At 37.7% G+C, this 14063-nt stretch overlaps 1 protein-coding gene across 1 annotated transcript in view; it reads right to left on the minus strand.

The window, feature by feature from the left end:
* The window catches only part of LOC107102244 (probable flavin-containing monoamine oxidase A), a 94164-nt gene that overhangs the window by 36687 nt on the left and 43414 nt on the right, over positions 1 to 14063 (minus strand). The window contains exon 8 of the mRNA XM_015401461.1: positions 9113 to 9213. Coding sequence (XP_015256947.1) covers positions 9113 to 9213 — 101 coding nt within the window. The remainder of the gene's footprint in view (positions 1 to 9112; positions 9214 to 14063) is intronic.

A 14063-nucleotide genomic window follows, 5' to 3' on the forward strand; every position in this document is an offset into this window, starting at 1 on the left:
GTAACTCAGTTACTTTTTGGGAGAAGTAACTAGTAACTATAACTAATTACTTTTTCAAAGTAACGTGCCCAACACTGTTCAACACACAAGTACGGTAGCCGCGTGTGGGGGAATGCGGAGGTCCTCCGGAAGCAGACTTCTACCAGGAGTGGTGCGAGACAGAACGACAGCGAGAAAGACGGACATTTAACATAAAAAAACCTGCGGCTTATAGTCCGGTGCGGCTTGTATATGTACAAATCATGCAATTTAGCTTCTGCAGCTTATATTCAGGTGCGGCTAATAGTCCGAAAATTACGGTACTTGATTGGGCCTCCTTTTGCATTAATTACTACATCAATTCGACATGGTATGAAGGCATTCACACCACATCTGGATTGTTAGATCTGCTCTTTTATCTTCTTCTTTCCAGAGTGACAGTCAATGAAACACCTAAAAATTGATGGTCATTAAACCAGCTTTTAGCATTGCTAGTGTTGCTGGATAGTGAAATTAGCATCTCCATAAAGATGCTCAGCATCAGCCTCTGTTGACCTTATAGATGGCTGCATTGACTGTGGACTAAAGATGTTGGAGTGGGCCAACACAAGTGGCGGAAATCGCAGCAAAAATTACCATTAACTGCGGAAGGTCACAATGGAGCTCATGCAGAGGTTGGTAGTAACTATTTACATTTACTTGAATAACTTTAAAAAAGGGAGTAGTTTTACAGCATTGTATTTTTTACTTTTACTTGAGTAAACATATCATACAATATCAATACTCTTCCTTCAGAAAAAATTATGGATAATCTATCCATTTTAACTTTACTAAATGAAAACAAGATGGTTTTATTCATATATGCACCACTGAAAGAGACACATTTCCTTATTTTTTTGTGCTGAAGGCTTATTAGTTAAATGTTATTTTCCATTTGTTGAGTCCACCATGTAAACAATGAACATATATAGTCACAGTATACTGTAATTTAATCTTTTTATATACTGTAACTCATAAAAAGTACTGACTTTTTTTTTTTTCATAACCGAAAAAAAAATCTGTTATAATCATAGGTTGTCAGTAGATCAGTTACTCAGTACTTGAGTGGCCCTTTTTACCAAATACAATTTTTGGGTACTCAACCCACCTTTGATCTCATGTGGATTTTGAGCCTTTTAGATTGTCTCACTTTTCCTTGAACATGACGTTACTCAGTGTGGGAGCCCACTGCTCTCAAAGGGCTGTGTTAATAACAGAGGACAAATTTCCTTCACTGTGGGGCTTTTCCTTTCCCCTACCCTTATTTAGAATGTGCAATCCTGTTTATCAAATGAATTGCAACGATTAAGTTATTTTTCTTCCATTCACAGCTTGTATGTTTTTGACATTTTCTCTTGTACAGGCATGTGAATGTCACATTTGTTGCCCATGACTAGGATTTGTCTGAAGGCTCATCTCATTTGCCACCACACTCAAAATGTTTCAATATCTGTATGCCATAATTGCAACAATTGGAAGAAATTAGGTATTGAAATACGATTTACACTGCAAAAACGATCTAGAAATAAGTAAAAACTTCTTAAATTAAGTGTATTTACCCTTAATTTGAGTAGGTAAATGAGATAGTTTGCCAATGGAATGAGTCATTTTTTCTCTTAAAATAAAATAATTAGATAATATGCACTTGAAATAAGACAATGCAATTGTGTTTTCTTATTTTAAGTGTAAATTGTCTTGTTCCATTGGCAAAATGTCTCTTTTACCTCCTCAATTCAAGAACAAATTCACTTATTTTAAGAAAAAAGGACTTATCTAGATTTTGATTTTTGCAGTGTAATAAATCTACATAGATTAGTTGGTAAATGTATCTGTATTTCTTTTGTACTTTCCTGTACATTTTGTAACGGTCTTTGTGAACCGTGCTACATAAATAAACTTTAACTTTATTTAACAAGATCTAATGGAAATCAATGTACCTGATAATGAGTATGGCTAGCATTAGCCTATACCTGAGGTCTCATTTTAAATATGCATGTTATAGACATCCAGCAGATAAAGCATACAATAGAAAAAGATAGTGGGACTTGAGTTAATTAGAATACTGCTCAATCAACACCAGCTTAACAGATATCTAAAAAAGAAAGGGCTGGATTTGCTGTAGGAGCAAGATAAGAATATTATAATGAAGACAAAAAGAAAGGGCTGGATTTGCTGTAGGAGCAAGATAAGAATATTATAATGAAGACAAGATTGTTTTGCGACTCCTTCAGATTTTAAAGAGCACTTTCAAGATCCCCTCATAGAAGTAGCTTGGATCTTATATAATTAATAAAAAAAACTGCAGAAGACAGCAGCACCAAGGCACTAGATGTAAATTAGGAATGATTCTTTCAGAAATTTCTATTTCCCTCCTAAGGTAATAAAGCATATTTTTAAGGCAGATATGCTTATTTTTAACAGGCAGGCAGCTGACAGTGACAGAGAAACAGAGGGCATGGAAAACGGAACAAAACAAGAACCTCACAGCAGTGTATTGAACCGTGGAAGCTGCTGTCATGTTGGATGTGGCCCAGCCTTCAGGCCAGCAGGAAGCCATGTCTGCTCATTCTTTAAGCCTTATTTGAGTTCGCTTTGGGGAAAAAAAGCTACATCTTATATTTTATGCAACTTTTTTTATCTTCCTGTAAGAAAATACACAACACTTTACCTTTGTTTAAGATCTGTGAGACCTGCCTCCCAGGCTGCAACACCATGTTCTAATCAGTATAAATGTGAATTCTTCAGTCATGTTTGAAACTACTGACCCCACGCAGAACACAGGAAGATGACAACAGCATAATAGAAACCATGCGCCTTATCTCCAAACAATATTTAACATGTTCCTGTGAATCTAAATGTGTCCCGCTGTGCCATCAAGGCACAGATCTAATAAATGTTTTCATGAGCATTAATGATCCCGCATTCATTACAGCTGGGAATTTTAATCTACTAACAGGGTGCATAAAGCCTTCTGGGAATTAATTGTGTGGGTGCAAAATACAAAAAAAGATCAAAGTAAATTGTAATGCAGTGAAAAGTCTTGAGATCTGCATTTTATTTACTTTCTGCAACCTCATTTGTGCAGCATTTCTGACTTTAGTTTTTTCATCTATTGGGAATTCCTTCGCTTTGTAAATGCCGCTTATGTACATTGAGAATTTAATTTTAGGGAGCCATGTAAGCCCATTTCAGCATCATGTATAGCAATTAATAAAAATAATTGCAAACTTGAAGCCAAACCAGCATAAAGGAGCCTCTGGGGCTCACACAGTTATTTCAGATTTGCTGATTTCCATTCTGTAAAACTTGACTCTACTTTTAGGACATGTAAAACGTGAATCAATTATACAAATTGATATAATGCATTTATTCAACTAGTGAAAAAAAGAGAATTAATTTAGTAGGGTTGTAGTAAAGACCACAAGAAGCAAGACCATGGAGTAACAAGACAAGACCAAGACCTTTAGAGGCAGAGACCAAGACCACAGAACTCAGTCTCGGTCGAGACTCTAAAGGCCTTGCCCTTCTCTCGGTAGAGACTGACATTTTTTCGGGAATCCCACGGGTCACGGGATTCCCGTGGGATTCCCATGGGATGGGAGTCAATAATAGTAACGATAACGTGATTGGGACGGTACAGGATTAAACATTAACGGGAGCAAACCAATAGTAACTAAAAAAAAACATCGATGCCAAAAAATAAAATAAAATAGAAAGAAAAAAAAATCCAGTACTGGCGCCGCCATTTTGTAGTATTTTTACTTGAAGCCTACACTATAATGCGAGTCAAAAAAACTACACGACCCAAAAACCAACAGTGCTTCCGCTCTGAGTTTTTCACCCACGCTCAAAAACAACAATGGAGGGACCAACATTTACTACAGTTAGAAACAGAAACGTAACTGACCCTTCATAGAAATTCAGATTCAATGTAATGGCAGAAATCTTATTGAAGACAACAAGAATGGGAGTGGTGCAGTAGCAGGAGTCATTCTGAATGGGAGCCGGATGGGAGTGGGAGTAATTTCACCAGGAGTGGGACGGGATAGGATTAAAATTTCTACTCTGGCCCGGGATCGAGACGGGACACAATTTTTTTCTGTGGGAGTGGGACGGGACAGGAGTGAAAATCCACTCCCGTGTCAGTCTCTATTTCTCGGTAATCCTTGGTCTTGGTTGGTATTGTCTTGACCAGTGGTTCCCAACCATGGTTCTCAGGGACCCCTGCCCTTCATGTTTTAGATATGTCTCTTTTCTAGCATACCTCATACAAATTAGGGTTCTTATTCTGCATTGAAGTACTGCAGAAGCCTGTTAGTACTCTATTCTTTTTGGTGTGATGCAACAAGGAAACACCTAAAATATGCAGGACAGGAGTCCCTTAGGAGCAGGGTTCGAAACCACTGGTCTTGACTACAACATTATCATTTAGTCACACCAAAATATACCAAACTAGTGATCTATACTTGAGTGTCAGTGGACAGGAGATGAGCTTGTGGTGATGGGGAAGATAGGTTCACCAGCTGGAACTCAAAACAGCTACAACCATGTTTAGGACTGTGACCTTGGTCCATGGGTCATGAAGCTTAAGTATAAATTCAATCTGGAAGACTCTAATCAGCCTCACATGGATCACCTGCTGCAGTCCTACTGCCAAACCTCAGCCAATCATCCTCGGTGTCGCACCCTTCCCGGGGCCAATCAGCTTACAAAGTCTCCTTCTTCAAGCGTCGTTCCTGACAATGCCTCCTGCTCACCAGCTTTCTCTCAACCCACCTTCACCCCTTCTCCTGCCAGAGAAGTAAATCTTGAGAGAGCCTCCATCCCAATTATCCTGGGCTTATTCCAACATCAGTGTCCAGACACCGGGGGAAGACTAATCCTCTCTCTCCTAAATCCATCAATCTGATCATCCATCAGTTCTGAACACAAACTCTTCAGCTTGTGTCCGAGCGCCAAATGACATATATATCATTAACGTCAATAATCTCTTCTAATTACAGCTTCTCTTTCTCTGTGAGTCTCTCTAGGTTGAAATGTGCTATATCCCATAGACAAAACTGCACTTCATGATTTTAGAAATGTGAAGTATAGACCTCGGCCTTAACCTTTTTTTGGACATACTTTGCAAAAGAAAAAACAAGTATAGAAAAAAATAAATCAATAAGAATTTAAAAATAGATTAATGAGAACTCCAAAGGGACATTATGTCAATGAATGCATGGCTGCATCTGAATAGCTCACCCAAATCAAAGGGAAACTCATTTAAGAAGTGTGTTGGCTGACCGTCAAGTAACTTAAGTCAAGGTCCACTTCAATCAAACCAGGCTTTTGTGTTCAGACAGCAACCTGCTAACTAACAATTATGTTTTCCTTTTTGTTTTTACCTATACAAGCAATAGAAGGATTCCCTAATCATTCCAGACAGTTTTAACTAAACCTGACAAGTGCGAATAAAATGTTTGCTTCTTTTTAAATACCAGCGTTGCTTCCAGTGAGTTATGCTGTGATTGAAGGTCTTGACTGGGCTAACAGGATCCTCTCTACAGATAATACTGCTCTCCATTACAAGTCTGTGTGCTCTGCATGTTCTTTGTGTTTTTTTTTCTTTCTATTTAAAAAAACTATTGTTCAATGATTTTTGCATTTTCAGAGTATAGATGTCTCAAATGAAGGTTCATATATAGACTCTGGATGCAGCACCTGTAAAAAACAGGGCTGCTTTCAGAAAGTGCACAAAGTTATAAGGAAGTTTTAGGCCATATCAACCATTTTTTGAGTTACCAGCTAAATGTAAAACACCTAAGTCTTATATGAAAAAAGAGGACCTAGTGAGAGTGGATGCATTGAAAGGCATTCTATCATTTAAATAGCAGTAGTGAGTTTGACATATTTTGTAATCTGAATGTTTCTGCAAATCACTTTGTGTTAATTATATGCGAGTTGTACATATGCAAAATAGGACTCTCTGCAGCTGTTCATCATTAGGATGGATTATACACAGCAGTTCTGCACTGCTATCAGGTAACTGCCCTTAAATAAAGCATTTTTTTTGTGCTGCACATGGATAAGGTCATCGTGTATTTAAGTCTATTTTGTACATTAATTTATTAATATTGAACTATAAATAAATAAACTGAATTAATAAAAATATAATAATAAAAAAATCCCTTTATTGTCCCACAATGGGTAAATTCATTCTCTACATTTTGACCCATCCTCTTGGAGGGCAGTGGGCTGCCGTTGTGTGGCTGTAGAACGGGGTATTTGTAACCTTCTCAGAGCAAAAGAGACTGCTCTAACCCACGAGTCCAGAGGCCAAGGATCAGCGGTACGTGGTCCGGATCCGGACCCACCTGCTCACTAATCCGGATCCAACCTGATTTCAAACATTTATAAATTACTGCATGTTGCCCAACGGCAGTGTCTAATTTCACTTGCGCCGCTTCTCCTTTTTGTACGGTAAAGCCCTCCGAGACCAGGCTGCACGTGATGCCAATTAGCCAATGAGCTTTATCGGTCAGGGCTGCTCCTGCTAGCTACTTCTGCTACATTATGCTGCGTTCACACCGGACGCAGCAGGCACAGCAGAAGCAGCGAGTTTACATGCAAGGTCAATGCTTAACGCGCGTCAAGGCGCAGCAAAAGGTCCCGCAGTGCGTCAGGCACAGCGCGTCGGGCGCGTTTAAGCATCTGACACGTGCGACGCGCCGCAAATGTGCTGCTGCTCAAGATGGAAATATTTTACTTTTGCTGCTCGACGCGCCGCATCAACCAATCAGAGATGCTGGGAGATGCCAGGGAGACAGACACATCGCTGATGATACAGAGCGCTGTGATCACTCATCTGAAACAGTTTATTAATGCCTAAATTATCTTAAAATGCTGAAACCTGCCGACAGAATATGTTCGCTTTTATTATCCTGGTGGTAAATTATAGGGTAGCTCCGCCCAACCTCTTTTCGTCAGACCCTCTTTTCGACCAGAGCAGCAAAGCTGCAAAGCGCTTCAGCGCGTCAGAACTAAACTGGTACAAGCAGCAAAAAGGAAGTAGCAGATGCGATTTTGCTGCTCCTGCTGCGTCCGGTGTGAACACAGCATTATACACAGCAGGCAAACCTGCAGCAAGCTGAGCGGTAGGAAAGAAGAAGATAAAAAAATTGAAAGAAGGTGTGGACTGCAGGAAAAACTGCGGTGAATTGGTGAATGAAAAGTGAAATGGTGTGCTCAAAGATGACCCTGTAAATTTTGAGTATATTTGGCTCAACCTACTGCTGTGAAGCAGGATTCTCCACCATGACCATATTCAAAAATAAATATGGATCCAGGCTCAAAATGAGCACCTTGATATGTGCTTTAGAATGGCTTTGTTTCCATTCAAACCCAGGTTTAAAGCCTTGCAGGGCAGCCTCAAGCCCACTGCTCTCATTAAACCAGAAAAAATATGTGATCAGGAAATTGTCTATATATCAAACTGCAAGATTGTTCTCTACTTAAAAAACACTTTAAATTTTAAAATGGAAAAATTTTCTTTTTTCTTACATATCTTTTATTTAAAAAGTCATATTATAACGTGGATGCATAGAAACCTCTTTTTATTTTAGGGTTAAATTCTGTTTAAAGTTACAAATTATGATTAAAAATGTCTCCACACCTTTACTCGTTGATGATTTTCGGGCCCTGCTGATTTTCAATTGGTGACCCCTGCACTAAGCCAACACTCCCATACTACATGTTCAGTTTTAAATTGAAGCCTTTTAATAATCAAATACCATTTGCTACTGCTTTATATTGGTTTTATAACATAATCTCAGCAAAACTTCTGTCCTTTTGACAATGGTAAGTTTTTAAATTTGCTCGAAAACAAAAAAAAAAAACAACAAACAAACAAACAGTTACCGGAATAAATTTTTGAATAACCTTTTTCCAAGTTGTAAAAGTGTTGAACTGCAGTATCTCAAAATCTTTCATTTTCATTTTAGATTGAAGTAAAGCTGCCGTCCAGTATAACAGATTGCTTAGAAAGACATCAGATTGCTCTCAGCAATTAAAACCCTGCTGATTTTCCAAGATAACAGTACACCTCTAGTATGAGGTACACTTTACACCACAATGCATTTCCTCCAAGGATTTTCAGAATTTAATTAAATGTGCACCTATTCAGGACTATTCAGTTCCTTGCCATGGGGATGGGCCTGAAGAGACAGATGCTAAAAGACTAAACACGGAGCACAAACAGTGGAAGAAAAAGAAATAGAAAGTCTGTTAATGACAGAAATAGTTGGCTCTATTGTTCAAAACCCATCCCTGGTTTTATATTGTGCTTTTGCATAGATTTTGAGAAGACAAAGTGACTTTTTTGAATAACAAACATGGTTCAACTACATTGCATCATTTCTAAAGTAGCCAGTATATTGATGTGGCAAAAGTGGGATGTTGATTGTCTCATTTGTGAAAACTAGTGCATAAAAAATGAGATATTTAGAGACTATTACTTAGAAAGTGCTAAATCAGATTTTAGTTTACATTAGAAAAATAACATATATTGACTTGTTTTTATATTATTTAAATTTGTACTTTTAAAAATAAAATGTTATGTTTAATTTTAATACTTATTTAAATAATAATTTTTTTTTAATGTTCATGAATATACATTTTTCTAACAGCTTTGTGCAATGGTTATGTACATTTCCAACATTTTTCTTTGTAATACAGTACTATGAATTTTCTTTCTGCTGAAATTCGTCATATAATTAAGCTAATCTTGCCTTGCTGTAAGAATAATCTAGTTTGATATTAAATTGGATGTACCATTGAGTTAAATCGTTTATTTTATGCCAACACCTTAAATACGTCCATCTCCTAAGCTTTGTATATTATAACTACAAAATTAATACTACCACAGATTCTTAGACACAAATATACAGTATCAGCAGAGTAGGCCCTGGATTTGAAGGTGAGTTGAATTAAAGTAATTCAATTTCACACAAAAAAGAAAGAAAAACAAGGAGTACCTTACTACCACCCAAACCTAGATAAAAACAGTTTTCATACCTGTAACAGTAAAGCGGTTGAATTATCAGCTGCTACTCACCGTCTTATACGTAACAATAAACTTTATCAAATGGCCAACAAGCATGTTCTGTGTGAGGAATTCTCTCATGCTGGGAAGGGCTGGCTGGTACTGGATCTTTGCTGGAGGACAATAAAAACAGGACATAACTCATTAATCAGCTGGATGCCCTAAAGCTTTAATCTTTTTGGTAAAGCACGCATTTCTAATGCAATTTCTCATCATTTTGATTGTGCTTCTTTGCTTGTCTTATTTCTGTCCAGTTATGTCACTCATCTTAAAATACACATTTACTATCAAATTATTTAGCAGACTACATGACATCATTTTAAAATCTATTAATGCTCCTGCTGGATCAGGCTAACTCTTTTTTCATACCATGACACAGCAGATTCTTTTTTTTTTTTTGTCTAAATCATTCTTTATGAGAGCAGCCCATCACACTGGATTTGACCCATCACATACAAGAGCTTCTTTCCTCCTAACTAACTGTAAAATGTAATGACTTCACAACCTTTTAATCAATATTTTAAAAAAAATAAAGTTAAAAATTAATCCACTGGACTTTCCTTCCAAGTTTGAGGACATTTCACTTCCCATCCAGGAAGCTTAGTCAATGACTTATGACTTGGATGGCTGAGAATCTTCACCAGCACTTTTAATGAATATATTTCCTCAAGAAATGCCATGCTGAAAAGACTAGTCATGCCTGAATGTCAGCCAAGACAATTTTGTGTGAATGATTTTATTGTTGCAATTTAGAATTGATACATTTTTAAAATATTTTCTATAATTTTTAATTTTTGTTTTAAAGTGTTTCAGACAAAAATCAGAAAGCCTTTTGTTTTTCTTGCAGTTACATTTAATTTGTTTTTTCTTGTGATTGGTTGATGAACACTTTTACACTGGAAGCTACTAAGGTTTTAAGACTCTCAAAGAGAATAAAAAAAAAACTGATATTAAACTGGCTTAACCAATTCCTACAGGCTTTTCTAATAAACTATATTTCAATTGATATAAAATTATTTTTTGTGTCTATCCAAATTAAGCATGCTTGCTTCCTTATTTGCTAATACTGACTTTAAAGGGGAAAGGTAATTGTTTAGATTCTGCTGCAGTCTGCTTCTCATCGTCTCTGTGTTGAAGCAACAGATCATTGTTTTCACCTGCGTCTCCCCTGCCAGCACACCAATCGTCCCTCATTCACTCCACCTGTTTACCTGGCTTTACATTCTGTTCTCAGGCTGACAAAGCACATAATTATCAAAAGTCTTTTGGAAGTGAATATCCAGCACTCCTTCCTTGCCTGCCTTCCTGCCCACTGTCAATCTGGATTCTGCCTCCTGAATTTTCCTGTTCTGTCTCGCCCATGTCAGCTGTTCACCTGGTGATTTAATTTCTGGACATTAAACTTGTTTCTGGCTCCTGACGCCACCTACTGCTATTTCCCTTAAATCTTCCCTACCTGTGTTAAACCTCATTTTTGTGCCCCAACTACCAACCCTTGCCCTCGGGTCTTGTCACTCCTACATCCAAGGCGTTGGATGTAGGAGTTTGCCCTGAAATCGAAGGGTTGACGGTTCAAGCCCTGACACCGACTTTCATTGAAGTTGTGTCCTTGGGCAAGACACTTCACCTGCATTGTCTACTGATGGTGGTCAGAGGGCCTGGTGGCGCCAGTGTACGGCAGCCCTGCTTCTGTCAGTGAGCCCCAGGGCAGCTGTGGCTACAATGTAGCTTGCCACCATCAGTGTGTGAGTGTGTGCGCGAATGGGTGAATGAATGTAGTGTAAAGCGCTTTGGTCAAGTCTCCTGGCTTGAATAAAGGCGCTATATAAGTACATGCCATTTGCCATTTTACCATTTACCTGTTCCGGTTTGCACAGCTTCAACCCAGTTTCTGTTCCCTTATCACTGATTCATCACCGACCTTTATTTCAAACCCCAAATTCCCATTCACAGCCCTTTAGACCCACATTGACGTCACTCTGCTGTCACCAGCCTACTGTCATTGCCGCTCTCCTATGGATTCTAAGATGGTGAGAGGCTTCACCCTTGAGCTTTACCTTGCCCACAGGTTTCTGCCCAGACACTAAACCATCTCTCTTCCTTCAAAGGTTCCTGATCTTGCTGCTGGGGGCTTCCTGTTGATTTACGATCACAGATTTCAATCAATTTTTAAAAGTTATTTTATGTCCGGTTCAAATTATGGGTTCACTTTGCTATTTGTTACAGAAATAATTAATTCCTGTAATTAATTTAGATAGATATTGATAATTATTAGTTTATCTCCATTACTAGTTATTAGAGCTAAACCAAAAGCCCTTTTCCTCTGCAGAGTCTACTCTTAACACTTTTTGTTTTAATAAAAAATGAATTTCAAAAGGCAGTTTGTCTCAATATGCCGAAAGCCGCTCACCACCAACACATAATGCAATAAGTGCACTTTTTTATTATTAAATTAAACAAGTTTTTATTAGATTCCATTAGATTTTTCCACAAGCGGTTTGACTTTATTCAAGAAATGTTCCCACTTCCTTTACTCTTTTCCCTTGAAGACAAAGATTCATCATTTCCTCTATAGAGTTTTACATGTGCATTGGCTGGTTTGCGGAAAAAAAAAAGGTTTGCAGTTTTGTATTTTATGTTTGCATGTCTGATGCAGACCAATTTCATTATTTGTCTTTCAACTTCTTTAATGCTTTTATTTTGATCAGCTAAAGCCTAAAATACCTTAATGACAGTATTTACATATTAAGTCATTATTAAGGGAGAGATACCAATATCAAACTTTATTAAAGGTCTATGCAGTAACTTTGTCGGTTAACTCCCAAACTTAAAGCTCCTTTACTTTTTTTTACCCTGGAGCAATTATCCAAAGGCAAATATCTCTAAAAGCTCTCACTTGTAGAAATTTGCAAGTCAGTAACTTTCTAGTTTCTGAGGCAAACAGTTCGGCAGGAGGGAAAGAAAGACTCTTTCTGAACGTCTGGCAGGTGAAGTAGTATTTGGCCAGAAGCCAGGCTATTAACAAATGAACCAAAGGAAGAGGTGAGGCATCATTTTTCAACTGTCAAGAACTGTCGGCAACCTCCAAACAATGCTGAACTAAATTTATGAGCCACTGGTAGTAAAGCTGAATAACAGTGAAATGATAAGTGGCACCAAACTAATTTGACATGGTCACAGAGAAGCTTGAAGGACAGTGCCACAGGCATAACTTAAGGCTTGTCAGTCTGTGCTAGTGCTCGTTTCCTCATTTTCAGCTGATTGTCAGAAAGGTCTTTGATCTTATTTTCAAACAGATTTTTAATTTTAGATACAGTTTCTTGCAAAGTATTCATGCTACAGTAGAGGATTGCTACAGTACAACTTTTTGTTCATCCTGTTGCAGAAGTAGCAAAAAGTCTATTTGATAGGCCAACAAAATGTGTTACAAAAGTGGAATGAAAACAATACATGAAAATGTAAGAGGTTTAGGTTTATGGTAGATCAGATTCGTATCGGATCCAGGACCACATAGCCAAGTGGCCTGGGTTGGATAGGAAAAAATCGGATCTGTGTTGTTCAGACTGCCATGAAAAGATCAGATCCAGGTTGCATGTGGGCAAAAAAAATCCGATTTGGGTCACTTCACGCTCCTGTGTGAACATAGCCCAAGTGGGCTGGGTCGCATTGGGAAAAAAACAGAGACAGGTCGCATATGGGCCAAAAAATCGGATTTGGTTGACTGGCAGGGAATCAGGCAGACTGAAGACTTGCTTTAGTAGTACAGTAATTATTAAAGACTTGTTTGGACAAACTAGAGATTGAGAATTGCCATGTTTTAGGGAGAGGATTTTTAAGATTGGTGCAGTTATCTGCTGTTTATGAGATGTATCCATTGATGGACTGACAGGTTTATTTGAAAACAAGCATCTTTTCATTTACAAGGTTTCTAATTAGAGACTTCCAAGATATCTTGACCGGAAAATAAGCAGACAAAAAAGAACAAAAAAAAAAACATAATCCCACGAAGCAGAGATGTGGATCTTCTATGACAATATTTACAGACAGAATTTGATGCTAGGTGATACATAAAATAGGATCTACAGGAAAGTATCAAGTATTTAAGAGCAAAATTGACTCAAATCCTATCAGGTTTTCTGAAATTCTTAAATCACTTCTTTTCAAAAAAGCTACATATTAAAGAGCATGTGTCTACATGAATCCTGGCCTCTGATGTTCTTCCCTGAGATCCTCTTAATCCCACTTTCTCCTTTTCAAGCACCTTGGCATTTCATCCTGTCTCAATTTATTTTGACAAATACACCCCTCGAAACCCGCTGACCTTCCTCTCTCAATTTCCTCTGTCACAGAGATGCGAGTCAAATCGCAGTAAGAGCTCAGCAGAAGGCTTCAAATTTTTCCAATATATTCTTGAGCAGAACTTTTAAGCAATGTGCAAAAGCCCTTTCAAGGTCTGGCTGAAACATGAAAGGCCACTCAAATCAAGCCATATCTTCAAAGGATCATGATTCAAAGATGCAGCTTCCAAATGGCAAATTATTATGAGTGATGCAAACAAGCTTATATTCATAACTGTATATGTTATAAAATGAGATAATTTTATTTCGTACTAAAAAAGCCAACAGACTAATATATATAATGGGGACCTGAGAATCTCAATGGGGAGAAGAAGAGAAATAGTAATTGGATGCATGACATTTTTTCAGAGTAGGTGACAGACAATTGAATAACCCTGTATCATCTTCATACAGCTGCATTTAATCAGGTATTTTAATCATAAAGATAGAGAGAGCCCTTTACCTTAAAATTCAGGGTAGGTATCCTCACACACAGGGACAATTTAAAAAAGACTCAGGCAATAATGACAGATGGATACTATTAAAACATAGGTAAAAAATTACAGTAATAAACTACAAGGCCATCAGAAACGAGGAGCACTCTTCATCAAGCACTTATTTAAAAT

Source organism: Cyprinodon variegatus, unplaced genomic scaffold (genome assembly GCF_000732505.1).
Source record: "Cyprinodon variegatus isolate N-32 unplaced genomic scaffold, C_variegatus-1.0 Scaffold32, whole genome shotgun sequence".
Lineage (NCBI taxonomy): Eukaryota > Metazoa > Chordata > Actinopteri > Cyprinodontiformes > Cyprinodontidae > Cyprinodon > Cyprinodon variegatus.